At 31.2% G+C, this 18,407-nt stretch overlaps 1 protein-coding gene across 2 annotated transcripts in view; it reads left to right on the forward strand.

The window, feature by feature from the left end:
* LOC115883027 overlaps positions 1-18,407 on the forward strand; it is a 54,050-nt gene that overhangs the window by 21,577 nt on the left and 14,066 nt on the right. The window contains exon 1 of one of the 2 annotated variants that reach the window (XM_030901299.1): positions 9,491-9,576. The exons of the other annotated variant lie outside the window; for it this stretch is intronic. Within the exon in view, the coding sequence (XP_030757159.1) occupies positions 9,560-9,576 (17 nt within the window). The 5' untranslated portion in view covers positions 9,491-9,559. Of the gene's footprint in view, positions 1-9,490; positions 9,577-18,407 lie in introns of those variants that run through there. 2 annotated transcript variants of the gene reach the window in all.

An 18,407-nucleotide genomic window follows, 5' to 3' on the forward strand; every position in this document is an offset into this window, starting at 1 on the left:
TATTTATTTAATAACTTATTTTGAGTGTTTTTTTAGACGTATTTTCGCAGTTATTATCAATTTTATCTTATTTGACTATATTAGATAACAGCTCCCTCTGGTTTTATAGACTTCGATGCAGACAGTGTATATAGAGTACAGTGTTAAATATTAAAGCATATTTACGTATTACATAACATACATTTATACTGAAATACAGGGCGATAATTTCATAAGTGGTAATCGGGAATATTTCTTTAGACAAAAATACCATACGGTCGAAAATATATCGATGATATTACACATATAATTTTACGTATAAAATGATAGCGATCTTCATTTCCAAGCCATCTCTAACGTCGTTTTTTATCCGATCATATTATACTATTCGGAAGCATTCAAATATAAACCAAACTTATAAGTGTGCAATCTATTATTTTTCATAATTTTTGAGACGTATGAAAAAATATTTTGTGTTTATAAATAAAACTCAGTCCTTACCAAAGACTTTTAATGAAAAATAATCCATATAGCAATAAAAAAAAATAATTATTAGTTCCCAAAATAAACACAATGGTATTTTTTTGGATTCTGAAACGAAATGAGATTTAAATTTTTAATGGTCAAAAAGCAAAAACAAAAAGAAAATTGATAATTTTAACAATCCGTGTTGCCACCTCTAGCCCTTATGCAAGGTTCTATCCGCGCTAGCATGGTTCTTATTAAATGATCAACGTTGTCTTAGGGCATGTTTTCCAATTCTGCTAATGTTGAATCCATAAGCTGTAAGAGATTTCCTGGGTTATTTCGATGAGCTTTAAGCCTTCTTTTGAGCTGGTCCCACAAGTGTTCGATAGGGTTTAGATCTGGTGAACATGCAGGCCAGTCCAAAACTATGACACCTTCGGTTTCAAGACGTTTCTCTAGTCACTCGGCCGGTATGGGGAGGTACACTATCGTGCATGAAGTTAAATTTATCCCCAATTGCAACTCTCCATAGCCTAATGATTGGTTCTAGCACTAAATCAACATGGACCCGACCCGTTAAAGCTTGTTGAAGTGGTAACAATGGAGTTTTTACTCCCAGCATAATACCTCCCCAGAACATTACAGTTCCTCCTTTATGTCTTGGTACAGATTTGACAGCCTGGAATCTCGCTCGTCTTCCTGGAGCTCTGAGAACCCGAATTCGATGGGAATCTGATCTTAGGCCAGTTCTGGTCTCATCCGAAAAAAAGAACATTTTGCCAATTCTCAATTGTCTAGTTTTGATGTTGAAGGCACCAATTTAGCCGGTCAATTTTATTTTGTTGAGATTAACTGTGGGACCCATAACTTTCTCCTACTATACAACCCTCGAGCATAAAGCCTTTTTGTTATGGTTTCAACTGAAACGTTCACACCTGTAGTTGCCCTAAATTGTCTTATTTGTAGCTCTGGTTGAGAAATATTGGGATTTCTTCTAGCAATTAGGCACACAAAGCGGTCTTGCTGTTCAGTTGTGACTCTTTGACGACTTTGTCTAGGCCTCTTCTTGAGAGTTCCTAGTTCCAAGTACCTTGCATATGTTTTCGATAAAACACTCTGGGTAACGTCTACTATCTCTGCCAGGTCTCTTTGGGGCATTCCTTGTTCAATGAGAGCAATAATTCTTCCTCTCTATACAGGGTGAGTCAACGATAGAGTAAAGTCCATTATCTCATTTGTTTCGAGGTTTACCCAAAATGTTAAATACAAAAGTTATAGGGAAGGTTAAGTACATATTTTAAAATTGTTATGAGTATTACTGTATTGAGTATACAGGGTCCTTCAAAAATGTGTGGCGGATATAACATATGTTTTTTTAAATTCAACACACTATTTTTTATTTTATTTTTAGATTCTGCGTAAAATTCTATAACTTTTTTATATAATGTTATATACCTAAAATTAATAGTTTTTGTAATATTTAAATTTGTTTATACAAATGTTAAATTGCAGTGTGGTAAAAAATTGTCAGTTGTACGATTGTTTCTGAAGTGGGAATACCAAAATTTGGTATGAGAGTTTTATAGAGATTAAATAGAAGATATATGTTAAGATATTTTAGTTAAATGCTACAGGGTGTTCAAAATATATTTATGAATTTCAACTACTTAAAATTAAAAAATCTAAAAATTTTTAAATGGTACACCCTATATATTTTGATTTTTTCTGATAGATTTTGCAAAGCTCTTCAACTTTTATTAAGTATGTCATATACCTATTTTTAATAGTTTGCGATTTATTCCAATTTTTTCTATTTTTACCCTAATTTTTAATACAATTACGCTATAAAACATCATAGTTGCCATGACAAAACAAACATATTTATTACTAATTTTTAACAAGTAGTTTAATAATTAGTTACAATTGTTATTATTAGTCAAAATTAACTAATTTTACTAAATAAACTAAAATCGTAGTTGTGAATTTCTTGGTGTGTTTCTATATTATGAAAGATGACATTTGGATTTTCCGTCGGGCCGAATAGCCACAGATTAGGGTAATACTAACTAGATTACCTAATTGTTGACGACTACTGATATTGAAATTTTCTCCGACATACAGTAAAGTTTTTTTTCTCGTAGTAATTCTGGTTTATAATTCATTTCATAAAGCCAATATTACTACTGTCAGAAAACCCTCCCATTACACACTGAAAATATTATAATATAATATAATATGAAAATGTTTTCTAGATAATCTACATCTATTCTTATAGTACTTAGCAAAGTACTATATAATATATAGTACTGAACCAAAAAATATGTTTATTTTCGCTTGTTTGTGTATATCAGTCACATTGACTAATCCATTTTCAGGAAAATCTGAAACTATTACCTTTACCTCTACCATTTATACTTATTACAACAAATTAAACTAAAATTCACCTTTTGTTCTTAACTTGCTTAACAGACATATGAAATTTTGATAATAATTATTATTTTTTGTCATGGCAACTATGATGTTATAGCGTAATTGTATTAAAGATATGGGTAAAAATAGAAAAAATTGGAATAAATCGCAAATTATTAAAAATAGGTATATGACATACTTAATAAAAGTTGAAGAGCTTTGCAAAATCTATCAGAAAAAATCAAAATATATAGGGTGTACCATTTAAAAATTTTTAGATTTTTTAATTTTAAGTAGTTGAAATTTATAAATATATTTTGAACACCCTGTAGCATTTAACTAAAATATCTTAACATATATCTTCTTTTTAATCTCTATAGAACTCTCATACCAAATTTTGGTATTCCAACTTCAGAAACAATGGTACCACTGACAATTTTTTACCACACTGCAATTTAACATTTGTATAAACAAATTTAAATATTACAAAAACTATTAATTTTAGGTATATAACGTTACATATAAAAAAGTTATAGAATTTTATGCAGAATCTAAAAATGAAATAAAAAATAGGGTCTTGCCTTTAAAAAAAACATATGTTATATCCGCCACACTTTTTTGAAGCACCCTGTATACTCTATAATAATTTTAAAATGTGTATCTTAATCTTCCCTATAACTTTTGTATTTAACATTTTTTTGTAACCTCAAAACAAATGAGATAATGGACTTTACTCTATCGTTGACTCACCCTGTACATCTGTTCAGCCAACATGGGCATTTTCTATATATTTTTTTGGATCGATTGAAAATTACCGGACAATCGTGATTTTACTACTGAACACAAAATTCGCAAGAAAATAACTCGCAACAACATGATAATAATTCTTTATTGTCATGTTTTATTACAACAAAAGGCCTTATCTTAAAGCTGTATAGCAATTTTTTTCCTTGCAAAAAATTTAGTCAGAAATTATGAGCGATTCCATATAAGTTTGGTTGTGTGTATATCGAGGAATTGGAGAAGATACATTGATCATTGATCCATAAAATTAATGGTCATCCAACAATATTTCTTGTCGTCCAACAATGTATTATTATAGTGCCTGGAGGATAACGACATTAATATACCTAAAGCTTTAGTTTTCGTTATAGCAGAGTAGCGAAACCAGAGCTTCGTTTTTCTGAATAATTGCGATTCTATACTTATTCTCTGTGATTTATTAAATACTCCCGTTTTATTTATGGAATCCTAGGAGTATTTTGACGCATTTATTTTATTTTTATCTGTTTTTTTACCGTTATACAATTTAATTTTCGAATTCGTCAAGGCGCTTTGAAGCGATGGAGTGTAAAAAATGACTTGAAACTATTTTAAACATTTAACTGTGTATTCATCAGCTACTCGTACCGTGATCGTGTACCACTTGAACCTAAAATTAAATTGATCTCTCTCTCGGGAGAATAAATGTGCAAAAATTCATTAAATATATACGTTTCAATTTAGTTTATTGCTTATTGGATGTTGCATCAAGGAAAATCTATCACATCTTGAATTTGTTTTCATTTATTTATTTTGGACAATGTATTTAGCAAAAAGTACGATTAACAGAAGTCTGAAAATAGTGAACCTGAATCGTAATTTAAATGAATATATTTATAGACATTCGGGCTCCTTCAATTGCACTCTGCTGACCCCAAAATAGTTAAATGAACACTTAAGCAATTGAATTTACTCATCAGCTTGATTAGGATCTGTTACCCAACCATGATATCTTAACAAGTCTATTGACACAAATTTGTTCGTTAGGACACTGTTCTTTATCAGTATTACTCTATTCTCAAAATATATTACATTACAAATCGTTCGAAAAATTATTTTTAGATTTCAATTTAAGGAGAATTTTTATTTAAAATGTGTAAAGAAATTTAAAAAATTGGCGTCGGGAGGCACGTATAGCCGCCATATTATTCCTAATCTTAAATTGAAAACCGCGTTTCGCTAGCTACTGTAATTTTGGAGTTACGATTTTTTAAAATTTTTAACTCCCTCCCATACCCCCTTACCAACCCCCCACCCCCACCAAAAACGAATGGCCAGATTCTCGGGTGCCACAGTATTTTTCTGCCAAATTTGGTTAAAATCGGTTTAGCGGTTTTTGAGTTATCGTGTTACAGACAGACGGACAGACAGACAGACAGACATCATGAAAATATTTTGTATTTAGGTCATTTATGACCCAAATAACTCATTTTGATCTTAATTGAGTGGAAAAATATTACATTAGGTAAACGACAATACCTCTGTACAGGGTGTCCCATTTTAGTTGAAAGCATACGGTATCTCCGTTATTCGTGAAGATAGAAGGGCGCGGTCTGCACAAACCTGTGCCACTTTTTTGTCAAACGGAAGATGCCGTAAACAAAATTTTCATAACTCTCTTCGTTTCTGAGCTACAGGGTCTTTTTGAAAATTTTGCAATTTGGGACACCCCCTGTATCTCTGTTATTGTTAAAGGTATTGAGATGGTGAAAACTATTTATTGTGGAACTTTTTACGTAGAATACAGTGCACGCAGGTCGCTATCTCCCGTTCGGGACTTAATATCTAACCGATACTTTCTGACAAGTCAGAATTAACTATCTCTGCGCTGTGGTTGTCATTTTGTGTATCTCCCAAGCTCACCTGATGATGGAGTAGGGCTCCGAAACCGGTAGTGAGAGCAGGTTGATCCGCATTATGACAAACACAGCGTAGAATTAAATTTCTATATTAGCAGTTAAGTGGCAAGAATCCTTATATAATTTTATTATATACCTCTACTGCAAGAAATTTGTTTTCTATTTTATAATTTGGCTTGCCTGAAAAAAAGCCTTTTACCATCCTTTTACTATCGATAGTTGCGTCTCGGTGGTACGAAAGTACTACCATTGCACGCAGGCCGCTATCTCCCGTTCGGGACTTAATATCTAACCGATACTTTCTGACAAGTCAGAATTAACTATCTCTGCGCTGTGGTTGTCATTTTGTGTATCTCCCAAGCTCACCTGATGATGGAGTAGGGCTCCGAAACCGGTAGTGAGAGCAGGTTGATCCGCATTATGACAAACACAGCGTAGAATTAAATTTCTATATTAGCAGTTAAGTGGCAAGAATCCTTATATAATTTTATTATATACCTCTACTGCAAGAAATTTGTTTTCTATTTTATAATTTGGCTTGCCTGAAAAAAAGCCTTTTACCATCCTTTTACTATCGATAGTTGCGTCTCGGTGGTACGAAAGTACTACCATTGCACGCAGGCCGCTATCTCCCATTCGGGACTTAATATCTAACCGATACTTTCCGACAAGTCGGAATTAACTATCTCTGCGCTGTGGTTGTCATTTTTTGGATCTTCCAAACTCACCTGATGATGGAGTAGGGCTCCGAAACCGGTAGTGAGAGCAGGTTGATCCGCATTATGACAAACACAGCGTAGAATTAAATTTCTATATTAGCAGTTAAGTGGCAAGAATCCTTATATAATTTTATAATAAATATAGAGTAATTATATATTTGAGAAGCTCATAGCAAGGCGGATCATATGATTTATAAATATACAGGGTGTTCCATTTGAAAAAACATAACTTTAGTTTATAATTTCAAAAATATTTTTTTCGCAGAAAAACAGTCTACGCCACTGTATTCTACGTAAAAAGTTCTACAAGAATCAGTTTTGGCCTTCTCGATATCATCTATAATAACGGAGATACGGGGGCTGTCCCAAATTGTAAAATTTTCGAAAAGACCCTGCAGCTCAGAAATAAAGAGAGCTATGAAAATTTTGTTGACAGCATCTTCCGTTTGACAAAAAAGTGGGACAGGTTGGTGCAAACCGCACCCTTCTATCTGCACTAATAACGGAGATACCGTATGATTTCAACTAAAATGGGACACCCTGTACTTTATCATCATCATTATTTTCAGCTTATTCAACCATTTCCAATTATGGTGTAGCCTCCCTCACAAAGTTAGATACTTTCTTTGTAGTTGGGGCCATTGTTGTCTATTATTGTTTGCTATGCGGGTTCAAGTTATCTCTACTAATTTTTTAATATCATGGTTCCATCTCAGGTTTGGTCTTCTTCTAGGTCTCCTAATTCTTCGTGGGTGCCATACTGTAATATTTGTGGTCCATCCGTTGTCTGTCCTTCTTGCCAGGTGTCCTGCCCATTGAGGGATTTGATTCTGTGGATGACTTTTATTACCTGGACCTTTTTTCGTATCCACCCTATTATTTTAAGGTCTTTATTCTTAGTTATCTCCAGCATATTTCGTTCCATTAAGCGTTGTGCGACATGTTTCGCATGCATAAGACATGACTGATAGTACACATTGGTCGAATGTTTTCTTCTTTAGATAAAGCAGCATTCTAGAGCAGCATTTTTCTGCACTTAAGAGGTATTATATCAAATAATCAAATATCGATACTATGTTTGATCAAATACACTATATTCTTTTATCAGAAGCTACAGTTTTCCACAAGGATCTGTAAGTAATACTGTCTAGTAATAGTAGTTATTCAAAAAACGTTCTGCTATATCAAAATCATCTTCCGTTATAGCGCTGAATTTTTTTTAATTGTTTGAAACAATAGTTTCATCCTTGTTTATACCGGGTGCGTCTCAAAAGTGGCTCACCCCTATAACTTTTATATTTTATCAGATAAAAAAACGAGATTTGGTATGTTAGTATATGACATAAATTAGGATTGATTGACGTATTCAATTGTTTTCCGTCACTTCCTGTTTCACCGGAAATGACTACAACTTTTGATTTTTAAATGGCACCCTTGGTATTTTTTTACTTTATTCAATATAAAATGACATTCTGAATAGAATGACATATCATATGGTAACTTTTGATACTCTCGCTTAATAAAAAATCGTATTTTAAAATTCAATCTAGAGTGCCATGGCTATATTAAAAACACTAATTCTTAATCAAGAAGTCTTGGAAAAATAGATTTGATTGTCTAATGTTTTTGGTGTCTTGTGCTGGCCTGTTAGAAAATAATCAAATCGTATTTTTAATCATATCTCAATTTTTTCAAATAGAACGAGGGTGGCTCATTAGCATATTTGGAAAAAGAATTTTTTTACAAATAATTTGATACCATACACTTCATATTTCGAGTCAAATTTTCGTTACGAACCGCAAGTTATAATTTCAAATAAACCATATGCGAAAATGTCAAAAGTTGACATATGATATGTCATTCAATTCAGAATGTTATTTTCTATCGAATAAAGTAAAAAAATACCGAGGGTGCTATTTAAAAATCAAAAGTTGTAGTCATTTCCGGTGAAACAGGAAGTGACCAAAAACAATTGAATACGTCAATCAATCCTAATTTATGTCATATACTAACATACCAAATCTCGTTTTTTTTTAACTTAAAAAATAAAAGAGTTATGGAGGTGAGCCACTTTTGAGACGCACCCGGTATATTCTTAGTTTTATATATAATGAACTGTAATAAAATGACAGAACTTTGATAATTATTAAAAAACGCGACTTTTATGTTATTTGCCTATTTAGAAAAATTAAATACTTTATTTACTACCACATAAGTAATACTAACATTACTGACTTTAACATTACTTATCTACATTTCTTCCATCTTCCATTTCCTTCACTCGGTTTTTCTTATTTCTCGCCTCATTTCCAAGTTTTGCCTGGTGGAAAATGCTAGACTTCTTTGGCTTAAAACCTACATTCTGGTGTTTTAAAAAAGCGACGAGTATGTGATATTTTGATATGTCAGTCTTTTCCCTTAATTCTAGCATTGTCCGTATCATGCTGTACATAGCCCAAAGAGTAGATGGCCTTTCTGCATTGTCATGTCGCTAAAATATACCATCAAAACTGCCTCCGAAGCAATATTCTTAGCATTTCTTTCGGCACACCATTTTTCGTATACTTTCAATGCTATTTCATATCGCCCCCTACTTTTCTCTGGAAGTAAACTGGCTTCTGCTCTTTTTGCAGCTTCTCTAAGTTCTGGTGGAGTACCAATTAAAGTAGTCTTCATTATCAGAACTTTCCGACAACATTCTGGCTTTCTATGTTATATAAATTCGAAAAACCGAACGAGAAATTCAAAACTGTCACTTAGTTGTTAGTTTTGGTGTTGACAGTTTGCGCCATAACAACCACTGGTACCGGTAACTATAGATATGGAAATGCCAAAACAGAAAACGACAAATTTTCGCATATTTTTTTTCAAAATAAAATACTGTCCCTATTTTTTATGTGGCTGTAAATAAAATAGTATACAAACATCGGAGGAAAGTTTTCATTATTAAACACTTCCTTCCTCTGTATGTAATATACTATTCCCAGTTAGCAATTTAATAATCGTGTAGACTCGTCGACCCTCATATCATTTCTCCACTTTTCTGACCCTAAATACGTAAATTATTGTTTAGGCAACTTTGTTTACAGATCCAGGCTGATTTGGATTGTTACCTAACAAAGATATCACAAGTTTACCAACATAAACCAAGTTCAATAAAGAATGACTTTTATCAGCAGAAATTTGCTCGCCAAATTTAAAATAAATTACGAATTGGTGGAAAAAATTGTCATTTTAAGTTTGGACTTGACACGGACAACTTCTGTGCGCGAAGTGTAGTGGGTTTTTGTGAAATCGGAAATAATGAAGCTACTAAAGAAGTAAATATCAATTATTTAGTGATTTTTTTTTAGAAATATTTTCAAGGAGTTTATTTAATTGTTTTTTTAAAGTAACTTTTATTTTCGTTGATTATATAATATATATTCTGTTTATATGTTACAATGTTGGGGGTTGGTAACACTGGACGCGCGTTTCGTTAACCATGTTAGCAGACACATTAAAAATATATTATGAACAAAAATACATTTTCTTCAAAAATGCAACAACAATAAAAATCAGAATCTTTGGACAATGACTCATTGGTGACTCTTTTAGTGACATTCACTTAAAATCCCATTATTATTATAAATTCTATTAAACCTTGTACATGTTTTAAGCGCCAGACATTTTGGTTTGATTAATTTTAGTCAGTAGGTGTTATTTCGCAGTGAATAAAATTACCATTGACTAATAAAAGCATTATAACGTATTAGAGGATAAACTGGGGTTTTGTGTAATTATAAACATTGTTATAATTTAGTATACTTTTATGTTCCATGTTGCTTATGCGTGATTTTAAAGTAGCGTTAGATTCCTTGTTTGTTTATTTGTCCATGAAAGCGTTAGCTTATTTTAGATTCGTTTGAATGCTAGTGGGATCTGTATGTAGTAAGGATAAATTGTACATTAAGATATTTCTATTCTAATACCACATTAAATTTGCGTCAGTAGCATGCCTAATGTTATTTGAACACTTTACAATTATTTTTACTTTTCAACTTGTGAATTTTTCTCAGCTTGAACGTGATAATGCCTCAAGATGCTTGAAATTCTTTATAAAGGAGAGTTTGAACGTGATAAAGCCTCCAAGATGCATTTGTAGAATTTTCTATACTTACAGCTCTACCATAAAGCTCCTCTATTAAACCTGCTATTTTCCTAAATCCTACTGGGTACAAATTGATCAACCATATTTATAGGGTTTATCGTAAGACTATAAAAGCTGCCAAGGACATTTATTATAATGGGAGGCTAGCCAAATCCGGTAATGTTGCTAAAGAGACTTGGGTTATTGTAAATGACTTAAGGAATAAGACTTCTTTGTCTGGCACAGTCTTTAATTCCACCTAAAGATTTAAACACTTACTTTGTTAATGTGGCTAAAAATTTAGTGAACACCATAACTCCTTCTCATGATTCACTTTCATATCTCCCTAAAGCAAATGAGAATTTACACAGTTTCTTCTTCACGCCCGTAGCATTAGATGAGCTCCGTAGTACAATTAAAAGTATTAAAAATAAATTCTCATCTGGGACTGATGGGCTTACTCTCAAAATGTTCTCTGAACTTCGGGAATGCACATTAATCTATCTTACTACTTTAATTAATGAGTCATTCCAAAAAGGAGTTTTTCCAAACTGCCTTAAGACAGCAATAATTATTCCTCCGCAAGCACATATTCTCTATTCCGGAATGGCCTTCTCACAACTATCCACTTAGGAATGCGGAGCACGATATGTATCTGCCAACCCCGAGCTCAGAACTAGTTAAGGGCTCAATACTGTACAATGCCAAGAAAATGTACAATCATTTGCCTTCGAATATCAAGTCACTTTCATTCTTTCCCGCATTTCGCAAAGCTCTGAAATCATACTTACTGGAGAGAGACCTATGTGCGGTAAACGACTTTTTTGTTGATGTTTAATCATGAACAATTTAGAATTTTAATTTTAATATTTTGATCATCTCACACACTAGTTAAAGGTCTAGTATTTAATTTTTTATAACTCTTGATTTTATGTTATTATAACCATTTATATTATAACCATCCATTTACAGTTTTCCTTTTGTAAAATTTTCTAGATACGCCTGTGTTCTGCAATGTCCATATATGTTTTATTTGTAATTTTATGACGTAATTTTTTTTTTTTAATTTATTTGTATTGTATGATATTTTTTGTATTATTTGTATATTTGTTTTTGTGCTTTTTTTGTTTTGCTTTGTCGATGAAGCTGTTTTGGCTTTTTGTACAATAAAGCGTTGTTTTTTTTTCATACAGAGATCCTGTTTAGGCAATAATATATATTGAAAATAAAAAAATACATTATTTTTTTTAGAAGTAAAGTTAACCATATGAAATTTAAGCAAATATTCTCTAGTTTGAGAAAAAACTACACATCATCAATTAAATTCCATCAAGCCATACATACAGAATCACTTACATTATAAGTCTTCGAAATATTACAGCATAGACAAACAATCTTTGATATGTATTATATCTAAAACCATCGTGCTACTTGAAAAAGATCTTAGACTTAATAAAAATATATAAATATTTATTAACTAAAATAAATACAACTGCTTAAAATTTAAGCTTTGGGTTTAGTAAATATACTATAAGTTAACAATACTGTGTGTTCGAATGAAAACGACATCGTTGGTAGGCGGAAAATTAACATTCGAGTTTTAAATTTCCTAATTTTTTTTAACCAGGTTTTGATTTATAAACGAATAATAAAACTTTTAGTAAAACCCGTCTTTGTAAGAGATTTGAGTAGAACATAAAAACAAATAAATGTTCTACATACATACATTTATATTATGTGTATGTACGCGAGTCATTTCTATAAGCAACGGTATTTAATAAAATATAACTTAATAGAATATTAATTTATTCGATTTTGCTAATTATATTGATTTAGATGTATGTAAAGTAGCGATTTAGACCAAGGACAGGCTTAAGTTGCATATGTATGTATGTATGTCGCTAAATTTTAACTGAAAATGTAATAAATTTTAAAATAGTTGTTTCAGGAAGTTATTAATAATTTATTTAGTCAATATTGTCGATTCCAGTAACATAATAATATATTATTAATATGATTATTAACGAAATTTAAAAATGTGCAGAAAAATTATCTATTATTTAATTAAAATAATAGGCGACATTTATTACTGTCATAATGTATTTTATTAGCTAAGTTAATGATGATTGAGTTAATGTGTTAACTTAATTATCTTTGCTTTTAATTTCATTTTCTATTTTATGCCTCTAAGTTTAATTATTTTCTTTATTGGTTGGTAAAGTTTAATTATTTTCTTAATTCAATTTTCAAGTTTTTGCACACAAGTTAGACCAACAATTTATATTACGTACTTTCTCTTTTTTAAACCAATAATTTAAAATTAATAAAAATCTGATAAGATGAATAGTCAAATCATCTGATGAATAGATGTTGTGAATATATTCGGTGCATCACGTTTTTGTGATACGAACAATGTTTACAAATATAATGAGTGTAATGTAAAACAAATATCACGATTAACAAATATATTATTAAATGTATTAAATATACAACACATATTGGAGATAAAACTACACAGTTTGTCCCTCTATTAACCTTGAACTACCACTTGTATGCTCCTCGTGTTCAATTGAATTGCATTTTTCTTTAAAACTATTAATCGATTCATATTAAGCTATCTTGTACACTTTCTAAGAGGTTCTAAAAAGAACAATGTTCGACTGCAAGGTCTGCTAGTAAACATTTTTTAAGCTCAAAGTATCACAACACAATTCATTTAAACCAAAAATTCGTAATACAAAACTAAAGCGTCAAAACTAATGACAGTGTCAGGAAATAAATAAATAAATGTTGACGTTTCTTTCAGCAGAGCTACCACCCGAAGCCTCAGCGGGAAATTTAAATTCCAGTTAGTCAGCCTGGCACCGAATATGACCATGGTTGGCAACAATGAATTTAAAAATCGCGCCCTCGATTACGTAACTGAAAGTTTAATTGGTATCGCTTATAAAATCGAATTGATATCTGAATTAAAATGATAGTTACAATTGTCAATGTCATGGATCATCTCGTTACACAAATCATAATATCAATGAGTAATTTCTACTCAGTTTTTTTCATGTTTTTTTTTTGTAGACAATTGACGCTTATGCAAGGAAATATTCTATGATTGCACAGTATGATCACTGCTATTATTCATTGTGGTATTCGTTTTCAATACGTCCAAGTTTTAATCTCGTTTCTATAAAAGAGTATTAAAATGAATTCGTCATATTTCCGGACAAAGAAAACCACTTATTTTCTAGAAAGAGAGGAAAAAAAGGCTAAAAATAGTCTTGCGAGAATTGTGCTAATCAGAAAACCCAACGAAACGGTCAAATTTTCTTAATTGACCGATAAAAGAAAATGCTAATGATCGCGTTACGACGACGGTTATTTATTTTTCGAATTACAGGGCGGTATTGAATGACAATTATGCACGCTCGTGTGATCTGATCGAGGTTCTGCACCGTTTAAACCGCTACGTTATTGGGGGAATTCATTTTATATTCTCGCGAATAAAACGTGTCATTAACAGAACAGTACGTTCATAATATGATGCAAACTATTGACATTATTCAGATATAGTAAAGACTGTACAACGAGGAACTGTAAGAAATCAGTAAATGTATATCTATTATTTCGTATATTTTTCATTTTCTTGATTTTTTGGAAAGCACTGTTCATTAAAATGTTGTATCCTATGTTATAGGGCTTGTTTCTCTCTACAATTTCCTATCTCACAATGTACCGTTTGTGTCGCGGAAGAGATCATAGTTTCATAGTTGTCGATTTTCGAATGAAATCAGTACATGTATATTATTTTGTATATTTTTCATTTTATTGATTTTATGGAAAGCACTGTTCATGAAAATGTTGTATCATATATTATAGCGCTTCTTTCTCTCTACAATTTCCTGTCTCACAATGTACCGTTTGTGTCCGGGAAGGGTTCATAGTTTCATAGTTGTCGATTTTCGAAAGAAATCAGTACACGTATATTATTTCGTATATTTTTCATTTTATTGATTTTATGGAAAGCACTGTTCATTAAAATGTTGTATCCTATGTTATAGGGCTTGTTTCTCTCTACAATTTCCTGTCTCACAATGTACCGTTTGTGTCGGGGAAGGGATCATAGTTTCATAGTTGTCGATTTTCGAATCTGGACCAGAAAAAAAAGAGTTCCAGAAAAAAAGACGTTAAAGAGAAACTTTTTTACCATGTCCTGAGGATGGAATAAATAAATTCCGAAAGCATGACCATTAACAAAGTGTATTAATTCTAGTCCAAACCCTTCCGACTGCAACCCCACTAGTTCCTAGATTTTCTTTCTCACTAGTCAGTCGGTACTAACTACTGTCTGCCTAAAAATAAAAATATATTTTACAGTAGAAAGAAGTTATTGATTATTCAAAATGATAAATGTTGTGTAGAAGTGAAAAGTCAAATATGAATTACTGTGACGTCATTGGTTCTGGTCAACTGAATAAATACATAATAAAATTCTTGTAATTGCTCACATACACATTCGCATTTTATCTTACTCAAAAGTGATTACCATACATTTGCCGTCATTTTTTTGTTGTTGCTATCGCGAACCCAACAACTCTTGTAATATAAACATACTAAACGAATCATGAATAGCTCTCGTGTACTTTTATTTTAATTTAACGTACTAATTATATAGTAAAATAATCGTAACTAAAAATGGTTGTTACTTCATTATAAACCATTACTACAACAGATGGAATGGTTTATACCGTATGGTAGTAACGTAGAGGGAAAAGTTTGCATAATTTTTTAATACTTTCTTACGCTGTTAAAAAGTTTGTTTTACATTGTACATATTCCCAATTTATTTTTTTAAATAGAAGATTTAATATATTGGAATAGTAGGAGTTCTTCATTACAAAAACTAATATTTACTTATATCTTATATTCAAACAAAGATTGGGATCAGAAAAAAGTAATTAAGGGGGTATAAATAGATAACAATTTATAATAATAATATAAAAAAAAGATCATCATACGACATCGTATGATGGAGAAAAATTAAATATAGTATTCATTATAAATCGAGTTATAAACCATGTGTAAACAATTAAAATATTGTATACATATAATTACAATGATCGTTTATGATAAAAGGTTCTTGCAAATGTGTCAAACATTATTGATTATTCTTGTTTGATGATTATTTCTTTTAATTGGATAAGTGTATTTCTTTATCAACATTAAGGAAAAAGGAAAAAAATATCATAACAAAATATTGTGGAAAATTTATATAAACAAAATCTAATGAGACACAATGGAAAATATACACAGTTAATAATATACAACATAGATGATAACAAAAGTTCAAAGATATACAAAAAAATCATTAATTAATATAATCAGTAAACCTTAACATATATTACATATCTTTTACTGATTGTAAATTATTTTTTTTAAATATCTTGGAAGATCTGTATACGTATGAAAATCTATAAATCATGTCTCTTTTTAAATTTCTTTCGTGATTCTTAAATTAATTCAGTTATGTTTTATGGATAATATTAGTTTTTATAATTGATTTCAATATAAATCATGGTTAAAATATTAAAAATTTCAAATAGTAGATACCTATTAGGTTTTACACAAATTTATTCCCACAGCTTAAATTCACTTTATTATCAATTTCTCATGTCCTTATCAAGTACCGGCCAATAATTCCAGCTGAGACTATAAGGCGTCTTCTTTTGTGATATTATTTAACCATTTATCTAAGCCAAACAACTGACGCACTCAAAGGTCTTTGTCGATTAAAGTTGTAATACTCGTAATACTCGTAATACTTCTTTAAACTGTGTTTGCTTTGGATTTCGAATTTTTGTGTCTAAAGCTGATAAAAGGCAGAGGTTAAATCCTTAATGGAAATTGTTTGATAAAATTTGCACAGTAGAACTAAATTTCGGTCATGTTTATTATTAGTTTCATATATTTTTCAATATTTTTGGCATTTTTTTGGAGTATGTCAATTCGATAATAAATGGGACGATAGATTCTTCTTTTTCTAAATAAACTAGACAGGGTAGCCAACCCATCCGGCATCGTTATACCTCTTTGGTGTAATTCCCTGGTTACGAAACTACAGCCAGGGACAAGACAGTGAGAAGCTCCTTAGACCCAGCAAAATTGTTAGAGGAGATTCCCCCTAGTACCTGACTAGAAGCTTCCACACCAACGACAAGGTCTCAAATCTCCTAGAGGAAGAATAAAACATAATTCTTAGAAGATATATTGTTAGTAAATTCGTCGACGGACACCATAAGAAAACTGCAGGTCGCACAACGCTCAATAAAACTATGCAATAGAATAATAATAAAAAAAATATGCTGGGAATAACCAAGAGAGACCGTAAAAGAATAGGGTGGATACGACAAAAGACCCAGGTAAAAGGTTACATCTATGGAATCAAGTCTCTTAAGTGGCAATGGGCAGGATACCTGGCAAGAAGGACGGACAACAGATGTACCACAAAAATTACAGCATGGTACCCACGAGGAATTAAGAGACCTACAGGAAGACCAAACCTGAGATGGGACCATGATATTATGAGATTAGCAGGGATAACTTGCGCCCGCATAGCCAACAATAGACAACAATGGGCTCAACTACAAAGAGAGTATTTAAATGTGTGAGGGAGGCTACACCATAATTGGAAATGGTTGAATAAGCTGAAAATGATGATGATGCTGATGATGAAAATTGAGCCAAAAATTAACAAAATCGGACTTGTTTGTGTATACTGCTTGTAGACCGATGAAGAAGTTTTTATCCAAAAAGTGTACAATAATTATTGTTCTGAAAGGACCTTAAAAAATATAATTTATAAATACATAGAAATCAATATTAATATAAAAATTCAATCATAAAATAATCATTTTAAATGGAGAGTTAAAGTCCATTTTAAAATTATTACACTCACCGGTAGGAAAAACGGGAACCTTAAAATTTTCATGTATTTTAAAATTTTATACATTGTGTTCTAGTGGACCAATTTTGATGATTTTTTAAGCAATCTGTAGCTAAATTATTTGACTTTCTAGTGTTTCTTTCTAAATTAAAAATGAAAATTGCCATATGTCAACAGTAGCGTGGCAAATTCTCGCTGCCCCCCCCCCCTCTGCAAACTTTGTTAGGGGGCCCCCTTAAGTGTACTCAAAAATTCCTTCAAATATATCATTGTTGTGATATCTGCTTGAAACATATTTTTTAACAAGAACCACAATGTGATGTTTTTTATATTTTAATAATTGTTTCAACATTTATGTATGTATTATTATAGTACTCTTAAAATACTTAAACTAGAAAACAAACATTTATGCTTCTAATTAATCAAAGTTTTATTAAAAAAAAACAACTCAACATTTAGGACTGCTAATAACTAAAACACAAATATGAACAAGACATTTTAAATATTTATGAAGTACCCCTATGGTATATTAGAAAGTCTATTCCTTTTTCCTCGACCTTAACAAAAAGAACTTGTTTACGAGGCTGTCCAAATCTACCTCTTTTGCTCGATCATTCTCAACTGATATTATGGCCAGTGAGCTTAGGCGATTTTGGGACATAGTAGACCTTGCAAAACTTTTTATTATTTTCAGCTTAGAAAAAGTTCTTTCTGGTTCACCGGATGTTACAGGGAAAACCAGAAACAACTGAAAATATCAGGTATACTGCTAATCAGTCATTGTATTTTTTCAAAAATAAAATTAGAAAACTCTCTGATAGTGTGAAAATTTTTGTTTTTTATATAAAGTAAATTATTTTCAAAAGTTAGGATATTTGTCTACTAATACATGCATGCATTAGCTAAGATATCAGATACCTGGGATTTTAACAATGTTTGTGGGTTTAAAATTTCAAATTTTGAATAAATATTTTGAAATGCGTCAAACCTGATTCTAAACTGAGTTATTATTATATCCAAACACGTTTCAGATGTCAACCTCACTTCGACATTAAATTTGCTCAAAACTAGTGTGGTAATTGTGA

The sequence above is a fragment of the Sitophilus oryzae genome, unplaced genomic scaffold, assembly GCF_002938485.1.
Source record: "Sitophilus oryzae breed Bouriz unplaced genomic scaffold, Soryzae_2.0 scaffold_1802_pilon_pilon, whole genome shotgun sequence".
NCBI classification, from domain to species: domain Eukaryota; kingdom Metazoa; phylum Arthropoda; class Insecta; order Coleoptera; family Curculionidae; genus Sitophilus; species Sitophilus oryzae.